This window comes from Musca domestica, unplaced genomic scaffold (assembly GCF_030504385.1).
Source record: "Musca domestica strain aabys unplaced genomic scaffold, Musca_domestica.polishedcontigs.V.1.1 35, whole genome shotgun sequence".
Classification (NCBI taxonomy): Eukaryota; Metazoa; Arthropoda; class Insecta; order Diptera; family Muscidae; genus Musca; species Musca domestica.
In genome coordinates this window covers 1,099,642-1,127,208 of record NW_026712315.1, presented here as the reverse complement: position 1 = coordinate 1,127,208, position 27,567 = coordinate 1,099,642, and the positions used below count along the sequence as shown (strand labels likewise).

Sequence of the window (27,567 nt, the reverse complement as noted above, 5' to 3'; positions counted from 1 at the left end):
AATGTTTAAAGGATGCTGCTGCTAATATTTGTGTTATTGTAGAAACGTAGAACCCACCCCGTGTAATTAAAACCCGTCTCGTAGATATATGATTTCATAGTTATTATTAGCTGACAACAACATCAGTAAGAGTTGAGTTTTTGTTGCTGTTGTTTTTTTTTTATTTTTGCATATTGTTTATATGTGGTTTCAGTGTTTCTTTTTTTTTATCACTACACCACTTAAAATTGGCACAGTCGGAGTTCAATGTTCATGCAAAATAAAAATTGAAAAAAAAAAAAAAACAAATATTAAAGAAAATGGCATTGCATTGGCAGAGATAATTGCAAAATAAACTCTGTGCGATAAATCCCGGAAATGAAGTAGCTAAAGTGCAAAAAAAAGTAATTAGTATGCAGATGGAGCATGGAGCATGGAGATCTTTAAATTTGTTCAATAAAATCTATATTTAGACCCTCTTATTGGCCTTTAAAAATAGTGAAACGAAATTAAACAAGTTAAAACGTATCAATCGGTTTGGCCGACAGATGTATACCCTCAGCCAATGTTCGATAATTAAAAATATTTTTTTTACTTCTGGTTATGATTAATCAACTTGTTGACCCTCTATGGAGTAGGTTCCAAAGGAAATGGAATGTCCATTTCGTATCGGACCTTAATAAATGTTATATGTGATATTGCGACATGCCAGGTTTGGGCTAAATCGATTACTTCCTTCACTTTATATGAGATATGTGATTATTTGTAGAAAATGTTGAAATGTGCCTGAAGTACCAGACACATTCGACCGATGTATTCCATTTTCATACCTCATCTAATAGAGACAAAATTATTGTTATGGGAAAAATTACAAGAAACTCAAACATTTATATCCAATTTTATTCGAAATCATAAATTCCATAGTCATCGCAGGTTTCTGGTTGATAGTAATATCGAATCGCTAACTTGTTTCGCAACTTACGACAGATAAAAATATTGAAAATTGTGATCCTATGTGGGTGAGGTACCAAAAGGGGTTCGCAGATATATCTCATCTTCAAAACAGATCTTGTGATAGCAAAAATGTTTGTCTTGGTGAAATTTGAAAAGAATAGAAGAAAGGTTATTTCACTTTCTTTGAGCGTTTTGATTTTCAAAATCTTGAACCCTATGTATAGGGGTGATAGCAGGAGAAATGGTCCGATCTCTTCCATCTTTATAACAGTTTTTGTGTTGATGGAAATATTGAGATCGGATGTTGATTACGCGTTTTATGAGCTTTATGGATATTCAGAATTTTTTACCCTTTGTGGGGGAGGTACCAGAAGGAGCGAACCGATATATCCCATCTTCACAGCAGATTTTGTATTTGTAGAAATAATTGGATGTGTGAAATATGAGGAGAACCGGATGCTTATTTCGGATTTTATAATAGTTTTGGTTTTTCAAAACGTTGACCCTTTGTGGGGGAGGTACCAGGAGAAGTGGTCCGATATCTTCCATCATTATAACAGTTTTTGTGGTGATAGAAATATTGAGATGTGCCAAGTATGAATGTTAATTTCGCGGATTATGAGCTTATTGGATATTCAAAATTTTGACCCTTTTGTGTGGGATCTGGTACCTCCCAGACCGATATATTTCATCTTCACAGCAGATCTTGTGTTAGTAGAAGTAATGGGATGTGTGAAATATGAATATCGGATTTTATAATCGTTTTGGTTATTCAAAACTTTGTCCTTTTGTGAGGGAGGTGCCAAAAGAAATGGTCCGATCTCTACAATCTTTATAACAGATCTTGTGTTGATGGAAATAGTGAGATATGCCTGAATGGAATCGGATGTTAATTTCACGTTTTATGAGCTTCACGGATATTCAAAATTTTGATTCCCACAAAGGACAACAAGGAGTGGAACGATATATTCCATCTTTACGCCAGACCTTGATGTGGGTAATTTGAAAGCCATCGAACATTTACATCGTAGAGTTATAATTATTCAGAATTTTGACGGATGAAAATATTAAGATTTACAAAGTTGGAGCAAAGTCGGATTGTCCTTTCTCTTTCTGTGCAGTAATTTTTTTCTTTGAAAATGTTGAAAATTTGTGTGGGAGGTACCAGAAGGAGTGACCCGATATTTCCCATCTCCGAACTCAATCTAAGTTTGATTATAATATTACGATTTACCAAGTATGGGTCAAATCGGATACTCCCTTCGAGAGTTATCGTGTGCGACAACCAGACAGACGGGCAGACGGACTGGCTTACGAACGGACGGACATCGCTAGATCAACTCCAAATGTCTTAAAACGGATTTGGTCAAAAGAGACCTGATGCGAATATTAGAGTTTGCAAAGTTGGAGCAACATCGGATTATTCTTTCTCTTTCTTTGCTGTAAAATATTTTTTTTTAATTTCGACGTTTTGTTGGGGCGTTACGAGGAGTGGTCCAAAATTGCCCATATCTAGCTCGATCTAAGTTTGACAAAAAAATTTCGATGTACCATGTTTGGACTAAATCGGATACTCATTTCGAGAGTTTCGTGCGCACTAGCCAAAAAGACTAACGGACATTGCTATCCAAAAGTTCTGAAACGGAATTGGTCCAATAATAACTAGGATCTAAAATCGCTATTTCGATGAGTCACGTTTTGGCCGTATCAAGTGGGACGATCAAAACGTGACTCATCGTCCACATGGCTAATGATGATTCATAAAAAATATTCCTTGGCGGTCCTTGAAATATATATTTTTTAAATCTAGCATTTTAGCTTTCTATAGCCCGTGTAGAATGTTCCTACAAATCGACAATTATCGCTCTGAAAATTCTGAAAAATATTTCTTAAAATACCAAGGACCAGCAGAACCTTCAAAGTCCTTCCTTGCTCCATTCAAAAATCCACTTCTTTATAAGAGGTTTTGTCCTTAGAAAAATAAGATATTCATGGCTCCAATGGTTACCGAAATATATACTTTTTTTTTTGTAGAAAATCGACATACATGATCAGATTTCCATGGTCGGCCCGTGTGGAATGTTCCTACAAAGCGACAATAATCGCTCTGACAGTAATAATCGACAATAATCTGATTCTGAAAAATAATTCTTAAAATATCAAGGACCATGAGAGCCATAAGAGCGCTTCTTTACCACTTTCAGAAATCAGAGTCCTTCCTTGCTCCATTCAAAAATCCACTTCTTTAAAGGAGTTTTGTCCTTAGAAAAATGAGATATTCATAGCTCTAATGGTTACCGAAATATATACTTTTTTTTTGTAGAAAATCGACATACATGATCAGATTTCCATGGTCGGCCCGTGTGGAATGTTCCCACAAAGCGACAATAATCGCTCTGACAGTAATAATCGACATTAATCTGATTCTGAAAAATAATTCTTAAAATATCAAGGACCATGAGAGACATAAGAGCCCTTCCTTAGAAATCCACTTTTATTCTTTAAAAGGAATTTTATCCTTTAAGTCCGATGGTTCCCGAAAAATATTTTTGTAGAAAATCCTATAATTGGCTCTGATGGTCTCTGAAAACATATTAATTACCCAAATCCATGTTGTGGCTCTGATTGTCCTTAAAAAATCCTATGACTCTGTTGGTCCTTAAAAATAGTTCTTTGGTTCTTAAAAATATCCTTTGAAAACCGTTTGTACTTTAAAAAAAATTAAAAAAAAAATAAAAATTTTGTGACTCTTAATGTTCCTTAAAAAAAATCTTTAAAGCTCTCACTTTTATGAATGTATTAATCCTTGAAAAATGTTCTTTTTTAAAGATCTACATATATAGCACCGTTGGCTTATTGAAAAAATTAAAGTTTTTTAGAAAATGTGGTCAAAATCAGCTAAGTCCTTTCGGGTACCGGCCTTCCTCACTCAAAGTGTAAAATATATATAAATATATTATAAATATTCATAACTTCTGACACCTCCACCAAAAATAGTTTACATATTTCAAAAATGAAAGAAATTTCAATTTTTATACCCTACAACACTATGTGTTGGGGGTATTATAAGTTTGATTGGGCCAAAAATTATGTAACACCACGAAATATTGGTTTCCCATATAAGAAAGTATATATGGATCTTCCTAGCTCGCCGAGCTGAGTCGATCTAGCTATGTATGTCCGTCCGTCCGTCTGTCCATCTGTCCATGTTAATTTGTAATCACTCTACAGGTCGCAATTATGGCTCGATCTTCAGGAAATTGAAAATGGAGGTGGGGTTAAGGTCAGAATATAACCCTATTTCTTTTGGAGATGATCGCATAATATTTAGGGGTAGAAATGGACCAAAAACTGAAAAAATTCCTGATTTTGCAGTTGCTCTACAGATCGCAATTATAGACCAATAAGTACGCAAGTTAGCATGGGGCTAGAGCTTAGATCTGGGCAGAAGCCTTCCAATTTTAATGGTCATCGGGTAATATTTAGTGGGTGAAATAGGCCACAACATTTGTGATAAATAAAATAAAATTTTCCATTAAACCGCGAATATTTTTAATCCCGGCGAAATCACAAATAGACGAACAGGTCAATTCTGACCGTTTCGTAGATGCCGATAGTAAATATGTCTGTTATATATAGAGAAATATATACAATGTATATATAGAAGGAAGGGGATGTTAGCTAGAATGCTTATATCTCAAGAATGGCTAGACCGATTTCGGCAAATTTCGTCAATTCAGAATGCCCTCTTGACATAAAAATATTAAATCTAAAAAAATCGCATAAAAAGAAGCCTATTATCATGTTATTATAGATTTTGTAGAATTTTGTGACATTTTTTTTATTTTTTCATATTTTTATCGCATGCGATTTTTTCAATTTGACTTATAATATTTTGTAATATTTTTTCACCTTACAACACAAGTTGGGGATATTATATAATTATTGCAAATATCGTCCGACCATAACGAAAATTTTGCACAAGGGCACGGTTGGGCTCAGAAGGGCTAGGCCTATTGTTTTCTAAGACGTCCGCAATATATTTAGGGGTTGAAATGGACCAACAACTAAAAAATTGTCCTGATTTTGTAGCCATTATAAAGGTCACAAATAGAAACCAAAGGACACGAATTCTCGCATAAAGTTAGAGTTTAAGACAGCGGGTAGAATGGACCACTTCTTTTGTGGGAAGAAATACCAACATTTCCATTCTACCGAAAAACTGAAAATTACTTACAGGCAATATTCAAAATACACAAGAGGCGAATTTTTGGTTTTTTATGCTGATTTTGTTGAAGAATAAAGTCAATTGTCATAGACATCAAATCATATAGAAGAGTCTAAATTTAGAGACACAGATGGGCCTCTTCCTTTTGGAGATGATCGCAAAATATGACCCAAAAACAGAAAAAAAATCCTGTTCACACAATTGAAGCCAATTGACGCGCCTGAGAAGAGAGTTAATGACAGGGAAAAGTTCTAGCATTTTTTATGACCATTGGATTATATTTAGCTGTAAAATGGAGCGCAACGACTAACAGCACGAAGGAGTGCGCAAATATTGGGCAAATGCCCCTAGGCAAAATACTAAGGGTAATATCTGGGCAGTGTTCCGTGACGTAATTTCAAAAGCGAAATCTTCCAAAATGAATTTGGACATAAGGGGGCTTCTAACATATTGTAGTGTTGTAGGGTATCATATGGTCGGCCCCGCACCACTATAGCCTTTGCTTACTTGTTTTTTTTTTTTTTTTTTTTTTTTTTCATTTTATATATTTATATTTTTTTCTTCCTTATATTTCCATTTTTTTTACCGTGAATTTTCACTTTTACATTCCATTTTTATTTGATGTATTTTTCTCTAAATATTTTATTTAACCAGAAAATGTTAATAAAGACAGAATTTTCATTTTCGATTTTTTTGTCACAGAAAAATACCAGCAGCAGCTTAGTTCGTTTGCCTTTGATGTGATTATTTGCCTGGTAATGCAATGTGACGATGATGCTGATGACAATCTTCAATCTTATTGGCTGTCTGTGTGTGCGTGTGTGTCACCTACATATTTTACATACACTGATTATTATGCAATATTGTTCGTTCAATAATCTGCAGAAAGATTCCAGTGACATTTTTCACACAACCTCTCTCTCACTCACACACACACACACACACACTTGCCCACATATCAAAATTGGTGTCACCAAGCCCACGATGATTGACGATGATCTGAAAGTACATAATGTTCTCTGTTATACCAGCAGTTATCCAGTCACTTGTAAATTATTGTTAGAACAGCCCTTAATGTATCCCTCATCACCAGTAAACCAATCATCCATCCACATCATCGGCCTCAAGTCGTTGCCATCGTCATCGCCGTCATTGGGTAATTGTGGCACAAATCAAGATTTCCTTCACATCGAATATTAAATGTGACAGGGCAAAATTGTGATACTTGTCAGTCGTAGTTGTAATAATTCATTTTTTAGGATACGAGTGTTGGGGGGGGGAGGCTTTTGAATAGCTGATATCATGGAAAAATCAAGGGGGTAATAAGAGGGGTCTAAGCTATGCTTAATTTTCAATAAATTTTCAATAAAATTTTAAACAAAAAATATGCTTTGTTGGACTTCGCTGACACCCTTTAATAAAGAATATTCACGATTGATTGATACGGCCTCACAGAAATAGTGGTTTTAGACCCTAGATCTCTTTGGACTTAATCCATATCAGGACATTTGGAGTCGATCTAGCGATGTCCGTCTGTCCGTCCGTCTCTTTGGATTTAATTCGTTTCAGGACGTTTGGAGTCGACCTAGCGATTTCCGTCCGTCCTTCCGCCTTACTGGCTGGTGCTAAAGATAACTATTCGATTTGGCCCAAACTTGGTGCATCATAATATTTATTATCAAACTTAGATCAAATTAGAAGATGGGTAATGTCGGTTCACTCCTTCTGGTACTTTACACACAAGTCAAAATTTTCTTTAAAAAATACTTCTGCACCGAAAGAGAAAGGATTATTCGATTTTTCTCCAACTTTGCAAATCCTAATATTTGCATCAATGCTAGGTCAGGTAAGAAAATTGACAATATCGATCCACTACCTCCCCCACAAAGGGTCAACATTTTGAATAATTATAGATCTTAAAATGTGATGTTAGAGCCCGATTGTCTTCACAATATTTTATTAACTCAAGGTGTGGTTGTGAAGGTGTGGTGTGAAAATGGTCCACTCCTTCTGATACCTCCCCCACAAAGGGTTAACATTTTAAATATCCATGAAGGCCATAAAACACGAATTTAACATCCGATTCCATTCAGACTTGGCACATCTCAATATTTCCATCAACACAAGATCTATTATAAATATGATAAAGATCGGACCATTTCTTCTGGTACCTCCCCCACAAATGGTCGAAGTCTTAAATAACCAAAACAATTATAAAATCCGAAATAAGCATCCGGTTCTCTTCATATTTCACACATCTCATCATTTCTACTAACACAAGATCTGATGTATGGATGGGATATATCGGTCCACACCTTCTGGTACCTCCCCCAGAAAGGGTCAAAATTTTGAATATCCATCCATGAAGCTAATAAATCGCGAAATTAACATCAGATTCCATTTAAACTTGGCTCATCTCAATGTTTCTATCAACACAGAATCAGTTATACTGATGGTACATATCAGACCATTCCTTCTGGTACCTCCACCACAAAGGCTCATAGTTTTGCAAAATAAAACGCTCAAAGAAACCGAAATAATCATCCAACTCTCTTAAAATTTCACATATACAAACATGATCTGTTGTGAAGATGATATATATCTGCGGGCCCCTTTTGGTACCTCACTCACAAAGGGTCACAATTTTCAATATTTTTATCTGTGATAACTTGGGAAACATGTCAGCGATTCTTTACAACTTGATATATCAAAATAGTTCCAGAACCAGAAACCTAAGATGAATATTGAATTTATGATTTCGCATAAAATTGGATATAAGTGTTCGATTTTTTTGTAATTTTCCGCATACCAATATTAGATGAAGTAAATCTTGTATTTCAATCACATATTAACATTTTCTAAAAATTATCAAATATCTCATATAAGTATATAATCCAAACCTGGCACGTCACATTATTTATATCATATAATTTTGGGTTTAATACGAAATTGACAACATTGGCCCATTTCTTCGGAACCTACTCCATCGAGGGTCAAATATTTATTACAAAAAAAAATCCATATTATGGCTCCGATTGCCCTTTAAAAATCCTTGATGGTCCTTGAAATAAATATTTTAAGTTTTGCCTTATTAAGGCGAAGATCATATGTTTTATGATTTAAGTGTTTGTTTTCTCTTTCGAGACGAGCTTAATGATCTGAAATTTGCAGTGAAAAGGAAAGCCAGATAGACACTATCACACACTCACCACTATGCGACGCGTTTCGCCGTTGGTTAAGCGGCTCATCAGGCATATTTGATGTGGATGATGGCTTACAAGGGCCGTTCTCTGCAAAGTAGTATATATTTCGAACTTATTGCAAATTAGCATATGCGAATTATACACTAGAAACTCTCCAGGTTCGACTCAAGTTCTATTGGCAGATCTTTTTCACAGCAACGTTTTTGTTTTTGTAGTGATGGATTTTTTTGTCCACAACAACTACATTGCTTCCAATGCATACACTTGTTTTAGTGCTGCTTTAGGAAGACGGGTTAATGGCTCTGAACGTAGAGACGGCAACTTCTAGTTGGCTGCACACAGAGGTCCGCGGTTCAAATCCCACAGCCAGGCTCGGCTGAATTTTTGAGTTTTGCCTTATTAAGGCGAAGATCATATGTTTTATGATTTAAACAAAAACGTTGCTGTGAAAAAGATCTGCCAATAGAACTTGAGTCGAACCTGGAGAGTTTCTAGTGTATAATTCGCATATGCTAATTTGCAATAAGTTCGAAATATATACTACTTTGCAGAGAACGGCCCTTGTAAGCCATCATCCACATCAAATATGCCTGATGAGCCGCTTAACCAACGGCGAAACGCGTCGCATAGTGGTGAGTGTGTGATAGTGTCTATCTGGCTTTCCTTTTCACTGCAAATTTCAGATCATTAAGCTCGTCTCGAAAGAGAAAATAAATATTTTAAATTTGTTCGATTTTAGCTTTTAATAGCCTGGGAAAATGTTCCCACAAATCAACAATTATCGCTTTGAAGGTTCCTGAAAATATTTCTTAAAATGCCAAGCTAATCGCTCCGATGGTCCATCCTTCATCCTATCAAAAATCCACTTTTTTCTTTAAAGGAGTTTTGATGAAGTAATGAGTGCCTCGATGCCGAAAAAAAATTTCAGAAAATCGATTTTCATGGCTCTAATGATCCTTTAAAAATATTATTTTATCCTTGAACAAAATTTCTTTAAAAACTCTACATTTACGGCTTTGACTGACGGGTCCCTAAAAATCCTTGATGATCCTTTTTAAACCATCTTTTAACTTATAATAATTGGCTCTGATGGTCCCTAAAAAAATTAATTACAAAAATCCACGTTATGGCTCTAATTGTCTTTTAAAAATCCTTGAGGGTCCTTAAAATGTATATATTTAAAAAAAAATGATATTCTTCGAAATAAAATATTTTTCTAAAGGAACTCGAAAATTATTTCATAAAATAACAAGCTAATGGCTCCGATAGTCTTTGACAAATTATTCTTTAAAACCCCCATTTGTATGGCACATTTTATTTTCTGATGATGCTTGAATAATATTCTTTAAAGAATCATCAATCCTCGAAAATTTAGGAGCCATCCTACGTTTTCGATAAATATTCTTCTGATGGTCCTTTTTTAAAAAATCCACATTTAATGTCTGCCTTTTCATTTAAAAAAAAAAAAACATATTCTTTAAAAAGTAATTAATATATCTAATATCCTTCAGACAATATTCTTAAAAATATTCATTAAAAAGTCTCTTCCTTTTAAAAATGACGTCTTTGAAAAAATATTTTTGGAAAAATTCGCGGATATTGATCTAATGATCCTTTAGTTAAAAATCTTTCACTAAAATTACGTTTCCTGTTTTAATAATCTATATACTCTTCTTTAAGATGCTGGAATATTGAAATCTTGATGGTCCTTGAAAATTACGTGTGTTGATGAGCTCCGATAGTTTTCGATAAATACTCTTAAATAATTCTCCAGCGAAAATCATTTTTTTTAAAATCCACATTTCGGGTTTTGCCTGCCTTATGGCCATTCTAAACATATACCTTAAATGGTTTAAAGACGGAGATCGGAGTCCGAATACTTAAAAATCGATATCCTTTTCTTAAGGATACGACGTTGTTTTATTAATCAGCTCTCCTTAAATATTAATATTTATACACTTTTTCCTTTTGCAACTTTTCTCTCTCTCTCTTCCTCTCTCTCTCTCTGAAAATATTTTCTAATTGCATAATTAAAATTGTTCTCTCTTTCTCCTCCTTTTTTTTGCAGAACACATCACCCTTGTGGGAGGATTTTGTTGCCAAGGCCAGTAAATTACACGCTTGTTTAAAGTAAGTACTTGACTTTTTCTATTTTTGTTTTTACTTTTATCTTCTTTGCTTGTCCACCTTTTTCGATTATAATGCAAATGTTAATTGGATGATCATTAATTAATTAATAAATGAAATATAATTTGTTAATTGCCCCATGAGATTGTAGCTATGAAGTCGTAGACAGGTGAATATTTTCTTTTGAAATTGCTTTTAATGTCAAGACAATGGGGAGACATTAATTATGCCAGGTAAATGCTTAATACTCGAGACAGACGAGAAAATTATCAAGTCATGAAATAGATACTTCCCACGAGGTTTCCATAGGCTTTGTGACCAGACAGAGTGAAAATTGCACAATTACAATTTTAATTTTATAAGGGAACTTGGCTGCAAATTTTAGGGAAGAAAAAAAAAACATCTCTGCGAAAGGATGTGGCCATAGGTATTCAGTAGTAAATTGAGTTGATTAAGTTTTTTCCTCAGTCTTATCTCCAAAATCCATGTGGTAGAGAATGTGATAAAAATCATGGATTTGTACAATAATGTTTCTCAAGTTTTTTTTTTCCGACCAATAACATGGATTTTTTTAAAGAATCGCTGGCTAGATTTTTAATCTTTTTCTTTAATCCCTGAAAAAAAAATTTCTAAGGATTTATTATAGACCAACTGAACGAAAATCGCAGATTTTAACGATTTTTAAAGCACTTCTGATAAAAAAAATCGAAAAATCGAATTTATTTCCTTCATGTCGAATTTTTTTTTGAAAAGACTTCCTGGCAGCAAATTGGAGATTCAGATGTTACTTCAGAACTTTTTTGGCCCGTTGTTATACCTTCAGACACATGGCTAGAGAGAATATATATCATTTAACACGGCCAAAAGATGCCTCATCATTTAGACCCTAGGTCTCTTTGGACCAAATCCGTTTCAGGATATTTGGAGTCGATCTAGCGATGTCCGTCCGTCCGTCTGTCTGTCAGGCTGGTTTGTGTGCACAATAACTCTCAAAGGGATTATCCGATTTTGTCCAAACTTGGTACATTGTAATATTATTAAAACAAAATTAGATCGAGTTCGGAGATGGGCAATACCGGTCCACCCCTTCTGGTACATCCCCCACAAAAGGTCGACATTTTCAAAAACAAGTGAAATAATATCAGCTGGGTTTGCCGACAGATTTATACCCCAGCCTTGAATTATGATATGAACATTTATGAAAATTGTCACCCTTTGTGGGTGAGGTACCAGAAGAGGTTCGCAGATATATATGTCATCTTCACAACAAATCTTGTGTGAAATTTGACGAGATCTTTGGATGCTTTTTTCGCTTTATTTGAACGTTGTGTTTTTCAAAATCTTGAACCCTATGTGTTGCAGGACCAGAAGAAATTGTTCGATATCTACCAGCTTCATAACAGACCTTTTGCTGATCGAAATATTGAGATGTACCAAGTGTGATTGGAATCGGATATTAATTTCGCGTTTTATGAGCTTTTATGTATATTCAAAATGAGTCTTTGTTGAATAGGTTCCAGAAGGAGTGGACCTATTTATCCCATCTTTACACCCCACCTTGGGTTAATATAAATATTGTGATGGGTTAAATATGAAGAGAACCGGTTGCTTATTTCGGATTTTATAACCGTTTTGGTTATCCAAATCGTTGACCCTTTGTGGGAGAGGAACCAGAAGAAATTGTCGGATCTCTGCCAATTTTATAACAGGTCTTGATATATGCCATCTTTAAACCAAACGCTTGGCAATCGGATCCTTACATTTGTATCCTAATCATTTCATAAGAGTTATAATTGACCCTTTGTGAGGGAGGTACTTGATGCAGAGGACCGATTGCCCATTTTCGCCCCTGACCTAGCACTGATGAAAATATTAGGATAGGCTAAGTTGGAGCGAAATCGGCTTATCCTTTTTCTTTCTGGGTAGTAAAAAAATTTTTTTATTTTGAAAATTTCAACTATTTGTGGGGGAATGGACCGATATTGTCCATCTTCGAACTCGATCTAAGTTTGATAATAATATTACGATGTGACAAGTTTAAAGCAAATCGGATTCTCCCTTCAAGAGTTATCATGTGTACCAATCAGACAGACAAACTAATGGATGGACGGACAGACATCGCTAGATCGACTACAAATATCCTGAAACGGATTTAATCTCAAAGAGACCTACGATTTAAACCCCGTTTTCGATGAGGCACGTTTAGGCCGTATTAAATGATATACTCTCTCTCTCTCTTACGCTGAGGGTATGACTAAAACTCTTCTTAGGTATTTGCAATCGGAAAATATAATGGACTTAGTAAAAATTCTTTTCTACTTCATGAATTCATATCACTGCCTTGGGTATAAGGACTACAAAAGGTGTTCCAAATTAATTTTTGCCTGATGATACCAATGGAACTCATTCCCATTTTTCCCATATCGTTCTAGTTTTTTATATCTAAATAAAAATAAATATAAAAGCATTGGTGTTAATACCAGGCCGTTAATTATGTTATTGCGGAACCAATGTGAGGTCAGGCCATTAAACATGAAAGAAGAATAACAATTTCATTTTGAAATGACCACCACATAAAAAAATGTTTCAAAATTTATTACCCCCTATTTCCCTCTCTCCGACACCACATCTCGACAGGGAATTTCCTTCCCAAGCATAAAACAGAAAATAAAAAATAAATAAAATTGTAAAAGCATCTAAACAATTTTTCTATGAATGTTTTATGAAAATATTTTTTTTTACAAAGTTCAACTATGCCATGCTGCCGCCATCAAGTCAGCGGAACGATCGTCATATGAATTTAAATTATTTCCTCGATTTTCTTGAATTTTTTTTGGGAAAACAAAAAAAAACATTTTTGTTTTATTGTTGTTTTAGTTTGGTTTAAGTTTAACAACATATTTTTTATGGTTGTTTTTTTTTTTGTATTCTTCTTGTTGTGTTGCGGACTATGATGTTTTTGTTATTGTTTATTTGGTGGTTTCTAATGTTATGATAATGTGGTCTTCTGTGTTTTTTTTTTCTTTACAGAGCGGCCATCCAAGCAATCGCATCGTATTTGGATGCCTTCCAAAAAATCGCAGACGCAGCAACAAATTCAAGAGGTAAGTTCAAATTGTGGTAGCCCAACATAAAAAAGCAGCCCCTATCTAAAAACAAGAAACCAAAAACAAAAAACCGGAGACTGAAATGTGAACCAGAAAATCCGCCAACAACTGGGCTAACCAAAAATAATTGGCATTCTTTGGACATAAATCTTTTGAATAATTACATGTATGTGGTGTTCTTAATCTGTCTGGGACTTTTATCTGTTGGGGGTCATGTTCTGAAATGAAATATTAACTGAAAAATATGGGGGTGGAGCGAATTTCAGGTGATTTCTTGGAGGGTTATAAAAAAGTGTATATAAGATTGTTGCAGGGCCATGTTTCTCCTTGATAATCACATTGGAGGCATGCTAATATACCACCCCCAGGCAAAAAAAGAAAATATGGTTTTTAGGGACTTTCACAGTTCGTAAGAAACTAATTAAAAAATATTTACAGAATTGAGTTTTTTTTATTTTCAAAATTTAATTTTATTTTCGAACCCTTTCCTAAAGCAGATCTTAAGATATATCCCTAGATCCCAAAACAATGGAAAAAATCGTTTTTAGGAGAGAAGATTAAGAAATTAAAATATTTCTCCGAGAAAACACAGACCCTAATGCTCGTAAGCCCCCCTCCCACGAACCATGAGACCAATTTCGAACCCCCTCCTATAGCAGATCTTAAGAGATTTTCTTAGGCCCAAGAGCAATAGAAAAAACAATTTTGGAAAAAATGTCGCCAATCTATTTGAGAAATGTAAATGTTTTTCCAGGAAAACCTTCAGATCGCAAAGCTTGAAAGTCCCTCGGAGCATAAGACCAATTTAGAAAAAGTTTATTGATCACTCAACGGCCAACATCCCCTTACGAGTTCAAATTTGCAAAAAAAAAGGGGTACACAGGTCAACTTGTCCATGTTTTCATACCCCGCTGATTAGGGTAACAGGTTCCCAAAAAGGGTCCACGTTTTCATACCTCCCTGAAACTGATCTAAACTCCTAAATAGGACCACCGTATGGATCACCGTCTTCGTACCTATATCGAACTGCTCAACATTTTTATAAGGTCTCCTAGTTCCATGGTTTGTATACCCCCCGGAAACTGGTCATAATTTTCAAACATAATCCCTTTATGGCTCCACGTTGTTATACCTCCCCCGGAACTATTCATAGACCAGTTCCGGGGGAGCTACCTTAACGTGTACCTAGGTGAATCATGAATCCCTTATGGAAATTATTAAAAGTTCCGGAGGATGTACGAAAACGCGGACCCGTAAAGAAATCCCTTCAGAAAATTATGACAAGTTCCCTGGGCATGTACGAAAATTTAAAACAAGGTGCCTTATGGACTTTTTCTAAAAATTTTGATCAGTTCGGGAAGGTATGAAAATGGGGACCCATAAGAGGACATCCTAGGAAGGTACAAAAACGTGGACCTAGATGACCTCTTGGACATAATCTATACAATTAACTACGGCAAAATCTTGCAATTTATTGCAGAAACAATTTGAATTTTCCAAAAATTTTCCCAGGACTAGATGCTTAAACAATCTTGAATTTTAAAGAATATTCCTCAAATTGTCACTTAAAAAATCATGGATCTCATAGAAGACCCGTCAATCTTCCCTCATAGAAGACCAGTTGGTTTTTTCTCATAGAAGACTAGTTGGTCTTTTCTCATAGAAGACCCGTTAGTCTTCTTTCAAAGAAGACTAGATGGTCTTCTTTCATAGAAGACTAGAGGGTCTTCTTTCATAGACAACTATTTGGTCTTCTCTCATAGAAGACCATTTGTTCTTCTCTAATAGAAGGCCCGATGGTCTTTTCTCATAGAAGGCCCGATGGTCTTTTCTCATAGAAGACCCGTTAGTCTTCTCTCAACGAAGACTATAAGGTCTTCTTTCATAGAAGACTAGAGGGTCTTCTTTCATAGACAACTATTTGGTCTTCTCTCATAGAAGACCACTTGGTCTTCTCATAAAAGAGCACTTCTTCTTATTCTTTCCTAGAATGCTCGAATATCTTCTTTCCTAGAAGACTAGAAGGTCTTCTTTCCTCGAAGTCTAGAAGGTCTTCTCACATGGAAGACCATTTGGAATTGTCTTACAGAAGAGCCGTTGGTCTTCTCTCATAGAAGACAATTTGATCATCTCTCATACAAGACCATTTGATCTTCTCTCACACAAGACCATTTGATCTTCTTTCAGAGAAGACTAGAAGGTATTTTTTCATAGAAGCCTGGAGGGCCTTCTTTCATAGAAGACCCGTTGATCTTCTTTCCTAGAAGACTAGTTGGTCTTCTTTCATAGAAGAGAATTTGGTCTTTTGTCATAGAAGAACCGCCGGTCTTCCTTCATAGAAGAACTGTTGGTACTCTCTTATTGAAGACCAGTTGATCTTCTTTTACAGAAGACCAGAATGTCTTCTCCCATAGAAGACATATTGGTCTTCTTTAATAGTTGGTCTTCTCTTCATGAGAAGAGTTAGTCTTCTTTATAAGAGAATTAGTTGACCTTAGACCTTCTTTCATAGAAGACTCGTGTCTTCTTCCTTCTATGTGCCTTCTGTAGATCTCCCATTAATTTTTAGTTCCCAGCAATGAAGATATCCCTTGCATCCTCCCACCACCCTCGTATCCATTTAATCTAATGGTCATTTAAAGAGACCATAAAGACTAGCGATAATATTTGCCTAAACATACATATAAACATACTATGTTTATAAATTGGCCTGTAAAGCGAGCCCCAAACTGCAAGCTGCTGCTACTGCAGCTACTACTGCTACTGTTACTAGACAACTGCTGCTATACGTATTGTTGCTGTTATATTTTCTTTCTTCCTCTTCTTTTTGCATGAGTGTAGTATGTGTGTGTGAGAGAATTTACATAAGTCATTTGCGGTCAGTGATCTGATTTTATATATCTTGTACAACGGAGACTCCGACGACCATGCCTTTTTATTTAAGTTTTTCTTATTGTTGTTGTTGTTGTTACTTTTATTTGCCATTTCCTTAAACAGAGACACGAAATATTTTTTTAGAAATAGTTCTTTACGTGCCTTTTTCTACAAATTTTTATGTTGGGTCGTTTTTCTTTTTTTTTTTTTTTTTGTGTTGTGTATTTTGCTTTTTTCTTATTCTTTGTTTGTCACTTCGTGTGGTGCTGCATGACCATTTCATTTTCCGTACGTGTAATGCGAAGTTTTTTTGCAGGCATTTTGCATTTAAGCTCTTGGGAGTAATTGGAATGCAGATAGCTCCAGAATTCTTAGATTAAAAAATTAAAGAATTTCTTCCACACCGGGTGAATTTTTTAATATTTTTCAATGGGAAATAGGCCCTTATAGACCCAGAGAAATATTTTGATGTAGTAAGTTGTAGTGAATGGCTGACTTGTTTAGAAAGTTATGACAGATAAAAGTATTGAAAATTGTGACCCAGAGGAAATTGCTCGATATCTACCATTTTCATTACAGATGGAAATATTTAGATGTACCAAGTCTGAATGGAATCGGATGTTAATTCAGCGTTTTATGAGGTTGATGGATATTCAAAAATTTGAAGGAGTGGACCTATATATCCCATCTATACAGCATATATTGTGTTATTAGAAGTAATGGGATGTGTAAAATATGAAGAGAACCAGATGCTTTTTTCGGATTTTATAATTGTTTTGATTATTCAAAACGTTGACGCTTTGTGGGGGAGATACCTAAAGAAATGGTCCGATCTTTACCGTCCTTATAACAGATCATGTGTTGATGGAAATATTGAGATGTACCAAGTCTGAATGGAATCGGATGTTAATTTCGCATTTTACGAGCTTCATGGATATTCAAATTTTTTACCCTTTGTGGGGGAGGTGTCAGAAGGAGTTTACCGATGTATTCCATCCTCACTACAGATCTTTTGTTAGTAGAAATATTGGGATGTGTAAAGTATGAAGAGAGCCAGATACTTTTTTCGGATTTCATAATCGTTTTGGTTATTCAAAACTTTAACCCTTAACGAAGAAGGTACCAGAAGAAATGGTCCGATCACTACAATATTTATAATAGATCTTGTGTTGATGGAAATATTAAGAGGTGCCAAGTCAGAATGGGATCGTATGTTAATTTCGCGTTTTATAAGCTTCATGGATAGTCAACATTTTGACCCTTTATAGGGGAGGTACCAGAAGGAGTGGACAGATATATCCCATCTTAACAGCAGATGTTGTGTTAGTAGAAATAATGAGACGTGTAAAATATGAAAATATGATCATATTAGTTTTTCAAAATTTCCACTCTTTGGGGGGGAGGTACCAGAAGGATTAGTCCGATATCTACCTTATTTATAACAGATCAAGTGTTGATGGAAATATTGAGATGTACCAAGTCTGAATGAAATCGGATGTTAATTTCGCATTTTGTGGGGGAGGTGCCAGAAGAAGTTTACCGATGTATTCCATCCTCACTACAGATCTTTTGTTAGTAGAAATATTGGGATGTGTAAAGTATGAAGAGAGCCAGATACTTTTTTCGGATTTCATAATCGTTTTGGTTATTCAAAACTTTAACCCTTAATGAAGAAGGTACCAGAAGAAATGGTCCGATCTCTACCATATGTATACTAGATCTTGTGTTGATGGAAATATTAAGAGGTGCCAAGTCAGAATGGAATCGTATGTTAATTTCGCGTCTTATGAGCTTCGTGAATATTCAAAATTGCCACCCTTTGTGGGGGAGGTACCAGAAGGTGTTTGCCGATATATCCATCTTCACAGTAACTTGTGTGTTAGTAGAAATAATGGGATGTGTGAAATATGAAGAGAACTGGATGCTTATTTCGGATTTATAATCGTTTTGGTCATTCATAACTTTGGTCCTTTGTTGAGGAGGTACCAGAAGAAATGGTCCGATCTCTACCATATTTATATTAGATCTTGTGTTAATGGAAATATTAATAGGTACCAAGTCAGAATGGAATCGTATGCTAATTTCGCGTTTTATAAAGGGTCAACATGTTGACCCTTTATAGAGGAGGTACCGGAAGGAGTGGACCGATATATCCCATCTTAAAAGCAGATCTTGTGTTGGTAGAACTAATGGAATGTGTAAAGTATAAAGAGAGGCAGATGCTTTTTTTCGGATTTTCTAATAGTTTTGCTTATTCAAAACGTTAACCCTTTATGGGGGAGGTACCAGAAGAAATGGTCCGATCTCTACCTCCTTTATATCAGATCTTGTGTTGATGGAAATATTGAGATGTGTCAAGTCTAAATGGAATTGGAGGTTAATTTCGCGTTTTACGAGCTCCATGGATATTCATGTTGTATAAATGTTGACCCTTTGTGGGGAAGTTACCAGAAGGAGTGGACCGATATATTTCATCTTCATCCCAGACCTTGGGTTAATAAAAATGTTGTGATGTGTTTGTAATTTAAAGACAATCGGACTCTTACATCACATTTTATAAGAGTAAAATTTTGATCCTTTGTGGGGGAGAAGCAGACTGATATTGTTAATTTTCGCATCTGACATAGCACCGGTGGAAATATTAGGATTTGCAAAATTGGAGCAAAATCGGATGATCACTTCTTATTCTCTGCAGGATTTTTTTTTTTAAATTTTAACCTTTTGTGGGGATGGTCCAGAAGGAGTGGATTGATATTGCCCATCTCCGTACTCGATCTATGTTTGATAATAATGTTACGATGTACCAAGTTTAGACCAAATCTGATGCTGCCTTTGAGAGTTATCGTGTGTAACAGCCAGCCAGATAGACAGACGGATGGACATAGCTAGATCGACTCCAAATGTCCTGAAACGGATTTTGTCCAAAGAGACCTAGGGTCTAAAACGGTTATTTCGATGAGCCACGTTTTGGCCGTATCAAATGATATGTATCCTCTGTAGCCATATGGCTGAGGGTTTAATTATTACCTCAATTCCTAGACATTGATTTTCTCTACATTACATCAGTTCCTAAATCAACCTTTCTAGGTTCGGCAAATTTCAATATGAAAAGCATTGAGTTAGGTCATTTTAACTCTCCACACATCATATATACAATTTTATTGGCTAATGATTTCGAGTTTGATAGTTTTCATATATTTTACTTTATGACTTGTGGCTACTTGCCCACCTTCCAGGCCTGCTTGCTTCTTGCCTCATTGTTATGGCCATAGCTTGTGGGGGAGATGATGATTAGCTGTTGTTACTGACTGGAAAGACAAAAAAAAAACATTATGCAATGTTTTTTTCTTTCATTTACTTTATGGTTGCTTTCGGTGCTTCTGTTTATTATTTTTATTTATTTTTTTCTATTTTGGTTCCATCAACAAAGAAATCATTTGAAGCCATACATTTGTTGGCAGATTTGTTGCTTCTATTGTTGTTGTTGTTGCTTTAACAGCAACATGTTGCCATTGCAAAGTTGTGTTTTTTTTTTAAATTTCCTTCAATAACTTCAATGGATAATTTTCCTGACTTTTTCTATATTAACATTTGTTTGTTTGTTTTTGTGTGTGTGTGTTTGTGGGGGGGAGGGGAAGGAAGACCCCCAATGGATGCTAAATGAAAAAGTATTTGTTGTTATTTTTCTGTACAATTGTTTCCTTTGGAGATTTGGATTTTATAGACATATTCTTTATATATTTCTTTGGGTTTCTTTTTGCTATTGGCTTTTGTTATTAGTTCTTTAGTATTAGAAAAATATTTCCAATCTGAAATGTGGAACAAAGTTTTACAAAACAGAAGAAGAAAAAGAAGATCAAATCTTTGAAAACGAAAGGGCATGGAATTTGTTGCCAAAGGTCGTGAGAAAATGTCTTTTGTAATCAATGTCGTTTACGGCCTAGATCTAAAAAATCGTCATTAAAAGAAGAAGAAAAGAAGGGACTGTTGCTTTTCTCAAAAGAAAAAAAATTGAAAAAGTGACATAAAACAGGAATAAGTTTTTTTTTATAAAAAATTTGCAGATTCCCAGGACAGAAGCGTTCTTTAAATAAGAAAAATTTCACGGACCCCCGGACAGGAGGGTTTTCTATAGGGCCCTTAGGATCGCTGAGCATTTTTTTCTCGGTAGAAAAAATCCTCAGACACCAAGAAATTAGTTTTTTCCATAGAAAGGAAATGGTATTCTACAGGGTCTAAGAGTTTTTTAATCTATACAGAGTGAGATGAAAAAACAGCAACCCACTTCAGACTGCTGTCATTTTTAAGCCATACGTCCTACAGCTGTTAAAATTATTCCAGTGACAGCTCATTATATTGTTAACAAAAGCGTTCAAAAGCATTTTGGTGAGAATTATCCAGAAAAAAAGCCATTCGTGATGGAATACAATCGTGATAGTGTGATTTCTCTATATTTGGCTGGAAAACCACAAGTGGCTATCGTTAGAGCACTCCAGCATTTAAATGTGAATAAATCTTTTGTGTCTCGTACCACTCGCTCGTTACCGTGATTTGTTACAGGTAGCGTAGCCCGAAGTCAAGGAAGTGGACGAAAGAAAACAGCAACATCAGCAGAAATGGTTCGAAAAGTAAAGAAGCGCCTTGATCGAGACTTGCGTTGCAGTGGTCGAAAATGGCTCGTGAGCTGAACATTTCACAATATTCCATTCGGCAAATATTGAAAAATGAGCTCGGGGTAAAGCCATTGAAATTCCAAAAAGAACCAATAACTTATACCGCAACAGAATGAAAATAGACACAAAAAGCTTGCCCAAAAGTGGTGAACTGCCGAATTTGGTTTTCTCCGATGAGAAAATGTCCAGCAGTTTGTAAACAAACAGAATGATCGTGTTTACTTGCCAATGAGGTCAACACCGCATCTTCGGTTGGCCACCAGAACTCAAGCGTCGGCCCTAGTGATGGTGTGCGCTGCCATAACAGCCGATGGTTGCTTTCCGACCGTCACATCATGATAAATGCCGAGTATTATCGCGAAAATATTCTGGAGGGTGTATTAAAGTCTTGGGCACGCAGATATTTTGGCCGTAGACCATGGAAATTCCAACAGGACTCAGCACCATCACACTCAGCACGCGCCACCCAAGAATGGTTACAAAATGATGTTCCTCGCTTCATTTACAGCACACAATGGCCACCAAAATCTCCGGATACCAATCCGTTAGACTATTGTGTCTGGAGAATTTTGGAAAGCAAGGTTGGCACTAAAAAATACCAAAGTGTCGATCACCTCAAGCAAGCGCTGGGCCAAAATGCCGCAGAGCAACATTCGGGCAGCGTGTGACAGTTTCATTGGCCGTTTGAAGGCCATAATTCGTGTCAAAGGTGACCAAGTCGAACAAATCTAAACTTATTCTAAAATTTGATGCTATTTCCGACGTTTTTTGCTTTCATTCAATAAAATTTAAAGAAAAAAATGTAAAAATAATGGCGTTTGACTTTGTTTTTTAGTTTAGGAGTAGTGAGTGGCCTTTAATCAACGCCCAGATGACACGGCTGAAATTCGTACTGAAAGCGTGCGGAATGTACTAATATGTACTACAGATTTTAAACTTTGTATTGGACAAACGGAATTAACTTCTGAAATTTGGAAAGGTTTGAATAGGTGTACCTTAGGTTTTTTTTGGAAATTCGAACTATAGTTTTACGAAAAGTTCTAAAATGGTACCATTTGGCATTATATAAACGGATAGAGCTAATAACTTGAAATTTCTTTTGGGAATCAAGGTTAGAAAGTAAATTTGACATATATGTAAAGTTGGTTTTGAAAATGTGTACTAAGTGTATGAACTGTACTAAATGGTACTACATTTGGAACAGTTTGATTGAGGGTCAACGGATGAAGCTGAAATTTTGTATTGGATTCCTGTTGATGGTAGGTTTGTTATAAAGAGTTGGTTTCGAAAAGGTGTACTACAAGTGCAAGAAAAATACTAAATAGTACTATATTTGATATTTGAACTTTAAGTGTACGAAAAGTTCTAAAATGGCACAAAACTTGTAAAATGGTACCATTATTTGTATTGTGTGAACAGATAGTGCATGAAATATGAATTTTGGTTTTGGGTCGAAGTTCAGTCTGGACATATGGAGGTATTTTCGGAAATCTGTTGTATAATTGTACAAAAGTACCTGATGGAACTATATGTGTTATTGAGTGAAGGGATAAATATAAATTTCTGAAATTAGACATTTAGATTACTGATGGTATCTTTCTTTGAGATTTGGCGGTGGTTTGGAAATGAATCATATATTTGTACGAAATGTACTAAATGGTACTAAATTTGGTATTGAGTAAAGGGATAGGGCTGAAATTCTCAAATTTGATATTGAGATCTCTGTTGGTATCTAGGATTGAGATAAGGAGGTGGTTTTGAAAGTATGTACTATATGTGTACGAAAAGTACTAAATATTACTATATTTCGTGCAAATTGGTATTTGGTGAACAGATAGTGATTGAAATATGAAATTTGATTTGGGGTCCATGTTTATGAGTAGTCTGGACATATCGAGGTGGTTTCAGACATGAGTACTATAATTGTACAAAAAGTATACTATATTTGGTATTGGGTGAGGGGTAGATATAAAATTCTGAATTTTGATTTTTAGATTGCTGATGATATATGTATTTGAGGAGGGAAAGTACTAAATTGTATTAAATTTGGTATTGGTTAAAGGGATAGAGCTTGACTCCTCAAATTTGATATGGAGATCTCTGTTGATATCTAGAAATGGGATATGAAGGTGGTTTTTGGAAGTGTGTACTATAATTGTACGAAAAATACTAAATAGTACTACATTTGGTATTGGGTGATTGAATAGAGCTGGTATCCTAAAATTTGATATTGAGTTCTCTGTTTGTTTTTGAATTTGAGATATGGAGGTGGTTTTGGAAATGTGTACTATAATGTGTATTATAATCGAAAAGCACCAAATAGTACTAAATTTGGCTGAAGGGGTAGAGTTGAGATTCGCAAATTTGATTTTATGTTGGATCTGGGATTGAGTGGTGGTGGTTTTGGTAATGTTTACCATAATTGTTCGAAAAGTACCAAAAAGTTCTAAATATTGTCTTGGCTGAAGGGATAGAGTTGAGATTCTCAAATTTGACACTGAGGTCTCTGTTGGTATCTGGGAGAGAGTGGTAGTGGTTTTGAAAGTATGTACCATAATTGTTCCAAAAATACTAAATAGTACTAAATTTTATATTGTGTGAAGGAATAGAGCTGAAATCCTGAAATTTGATATAGAAGTCACTGTTGCCAACTAATGTTGTAGGGGGTTTTGTCAATGCGTACTACAATTTTTCGAAAAGTACTAAATGGTACTAAAATTTGGTTTTGAGTGAGGGGAAAGAGCTGAAATGCTGAAATTCGATATTTTTGAGTTCTAAAAGGCCTAACACAAACTTTTGGAACAAATCTGAAATTTTAAAGAAGACTTCTCGCTGACAAAGTAACTCCTAACACCTTGCTACTATTCTATACATGTTCAATCCTTGTTGAGTTTAGTATCCCATCCCTGACTTCTAGTACCTCCCATATCTCGTTGCCTTATTGCCTTTGGAAATTAACATACATATCCATTTTCCTAATACCCATTTCCCACACTTCAAGTTCTTTTTTTTCTTTCGCTTGGCACAGATACTCTGTGTGGACATCATCATCACCATCGTCGTCTTCATTAAAAGGATTGCCTCCAGCCAATAACGTGTTGTGGAACTAGCTACAAAAGGCAAAAAAGAGGACAAACTATACTTGACCTAAAAAATCGGTAATGGTTGGTCGGGCTGTCGGTCGGCCCCTCAAACCGGTTCAGCACTTGTGCATATTCACTATTTTCCATACCGGCCCGGTCGGGGAACTATGGAAATATAATAATAATTATTGTTATTAGTTTCTTTTACTAAATTCTTGCCTTGCCGCTTTTTGTTTGCTTCCCGCTCTTCTTCTACTAATTGGCTTTTAGTAAAAGAAAAAAAAACTGAAAATGAACATACACTGAACTCTGGAGGGGCTTTTCTTGAATACACACACTTTCACATAGTCATAGAAGCTGAAGAAGAAAAAACTTGGAAACTTGTTTCCAAAGAAAATATTTGTTCTACATAACCCCACCAACACACAGACACATTTGATGAATGTCCCCCGACAATGTTAGGTTGTAGTCCCATAGGCTCAATGGATGCATTGCGGAAATATGGATTACAAGTTTTTTGCAACATTTGAAAGGAAATAGAAAAATAAGGGACATTCAGAAATTGTTACTTAAACCCCCATTGGTATTAATGGTAAAGAGTAGATCGATTCGGGTTCTTTTTTTTTCCAAAAATGTTCAAAACTTAAATTGATTTTCGCCTCCCTTTTCCCTTCCAGGAGCTTCAAAGGAAATTGGCACAGCTCTGACCCGAGTGTGCTTACGACACAAGGCGGTTGAGACACGCCTGAAAACATTTACAGCCGCTATTATGGACTGTCTGGTACAACCATTACAAGTAAGTCGCACATCAAATCCCTAATCAATTAGCAAATCCTTATTCCTCTCTCTTTCATATTTCTTTCAGGAAAAACTAGAAGACTGGAAACGTTCTGTAGCTATGATAGATAAGGAACATGCCAAAGAATACAAACGCTGTCGCACGGAACTGAAAAAACGTTCCACCGACACCTTACGTCTACAGAAAAAAGCTCGCAAAGGGCAATCGGATAATTTACAATCATTGATGGACTCGCACATGCAGGATGTCACTCTGAGGCGTGCCGAATTGGAAGAGGTGGAAAAGAAGTCACTGCGTTCGGCCATGATTGAGGAGCGTATGCGTTATTGTAATTTTGTACATTTGCTGCAACCGGTCGTCAAGGAGGAATGTGAGGTCATGTCGGAATTGGGTCATTTGCAGGTGAGTTAAAGGGAAGACATACTCACAGAGAGGATCGCAAGCGGACTTCTATCTGCAGTGGACCTTTCAGAAGATATCATATCAATAAGAGTTCTTGGTCATCGATGAGAATACCTCTAGGTCTTCTCTATGAAGTGCTTCTATTATAAGACCAACAGGACTTCTATTGCAAGATCAATGGCTAACCAGTCCTATATGAGAAAAGCAACTAGTGTTCTTGGTCTTTTCTCGTAGAACACCAGTTGCTTTTCTCATATAAGAATTTGATCTTCTGCCTCTGGTCTTTTTGGTCTTTTATGAGAAGACCCTCCGGTCTTGTATGAGAAGACCCTCTGATCTTCTATGAGAAGACCCTTTGGTCTTTTATGAGAAGACCCTCCGATCTTGTATGAGAAGACCCTCTGATCTTCTATGAGAAGACCCTCTGATATTTTATGAGAAGACCCTCACTCGCCTTCATGAGAAGACCAAGTGGCTTTCCTTCTTGTCTTCTACGAATATACCTTCGTTTTTGCTTGTAGTGGAAGGCTAACTGGTCTTCTATAGGACGACCTTCTTGTCTACCATACAGATCTTCTATATGAAGACAAACTAGCCTTCTGTAAAAAGACCAAATGGTCTTCTATATGAAGACCAACTAGCCATCTATAAAAAGACCATATGGTCTTCTATAAGAAGATTCACCGGTCCGCAATAGGAAGACCTCTTGGTCTTCAGTTCGATGACCGATTGGTAATCGATTAGAGGACATATTGGTCCTCGATAAGGAGATATTTAATATAAAAGAGACCGATCTTCTATGAGATGACCCTCTGGTTTTCGAAGAAAAAAGATCCTGTGGACTTCAATAAGAAAACCATCTTGTCTTCATTCGGATCAAAATATCCGATTTAGACATTTAGACTTCTATACGATGACCTACTGGTCTTCTCTAACAACAGCTTCTGTTTTTCAATAAAAAGGCCGAGACAATAAGAAGACCACTTGGTATTCGATAAGAAGCCCCTCAAGAGGAAGACCTTTGGGTCTATTAAATTATTTCTTTGGTGTTCTATAAGATCACTCCTGGGTCTTCTTTAAGAAAGTCTCGTGGTCTGCCATAAACAGAATAGTCATCATTAAATGACGGCCAGATCATCTGTGAGAATACCTTCAGGGATTCTATAAGATGAGCTCATCGTCTTCTATAAAAGACATTCTGGTCTTCTATTAGGACCACTCTTGGTTCCCTATTACAAAATATTGTTCTATCTTTTTCGGACCTTCCGGAGGTTTCTTTTCTATAGGCTTTTTATACCCTCAGCCATATGGCTACAGAGGGTATATATCATTTGATACGGCCAAAACGTGCCTAGTCGAAATAACGGTTTTAGACCCTAGGTCTCTTTGGACCAAATCCGTTTCAGAACATTTGGAGTCGATCTAGCGATGTCCGTCCGTCCGTCCGTCCGTCCGTCCGTCTGTCTGTCTGTCTGTCTGTCTGGCTGGTGCGCACGATGAATCTCGAAGGAAGTATCCGATTTGGTCCAAATTGGCTACATCGTAATATTTTTGTCAAACTTAGATCGAGTTCGGAGAAGGGCAATATCGGTCCACTCCTTCTGGTACCTCCCCCACAAAAGGCCGACATTTTCAAAAAATATATTTTTTGCACAGAAAGAGAAAGAATAATCCGATTCTGCTCCTACTTTGCAAATCCTAATATTTGCATCAGTGCTAGGTCAGGTGTGAAAATGGACAATATCGGTCCACTCCATCAAGTACCTCCCCCACAAATGGTCAAAAATTTGAATAATTACAACTCTCATAAAAAGTGATGTAAGAGTCCGATTGTCTTCAAATCTCATACATCCCAATATTTATATTAACCCAAGGTCTGGTGTTAAGATGAACAATATCGGTCCACTCCTTCTGGTACCTCCCCCACAAAATCGAAATTTTCAAAAAATATTTTTTGCACAGAAAGAGAAAGGATAATCCGATTCTGCTCAAACTTTGCAAATCCTAATATTTGCGTCAGTTCTAGGTCAGGTGTGAAAATGGACAATATCGGTCCACTCCATCAAGTACCTCCCCCACAAATGGTCAAAATTTTGAATAATTACAATCTCATTAAATGTGATGTAAAAGTCCGATTG

General features: G+C 35.9%; 1 protein-coding gene across 1 annotated transcript in view; it reads left to right on the top strand.

The window, feature by feature from the left end:
* Window positions 1-27,567, top strand: part of LOC101889582 (mucin-5AC) — a 247,916-nt gene that overhangs the window by 192,566 nt on the left and 27,783 nt on the right. Inside the window, exons 4-7 of the mRNA XM_059125759.1 lie at window positions 10,433-10,494; window positions 13,522-13,595; window positions 24,906-25,024; window positions 25,094-25,429. Coding sequence (XP_058981742.1) covers window positions 10,433-10,494; window positions 13,522-13,595; window positions 24,906-25,024; window positions 25,094-25,429 — 591 coding nt within the window. The remainder of the gene's footprint in view (window positions 1-10,432; window positions 10,495-13,521; window positions 13,596-24,905; window positions 25,025-25,093; window positions 25,430-27,567) is intronic.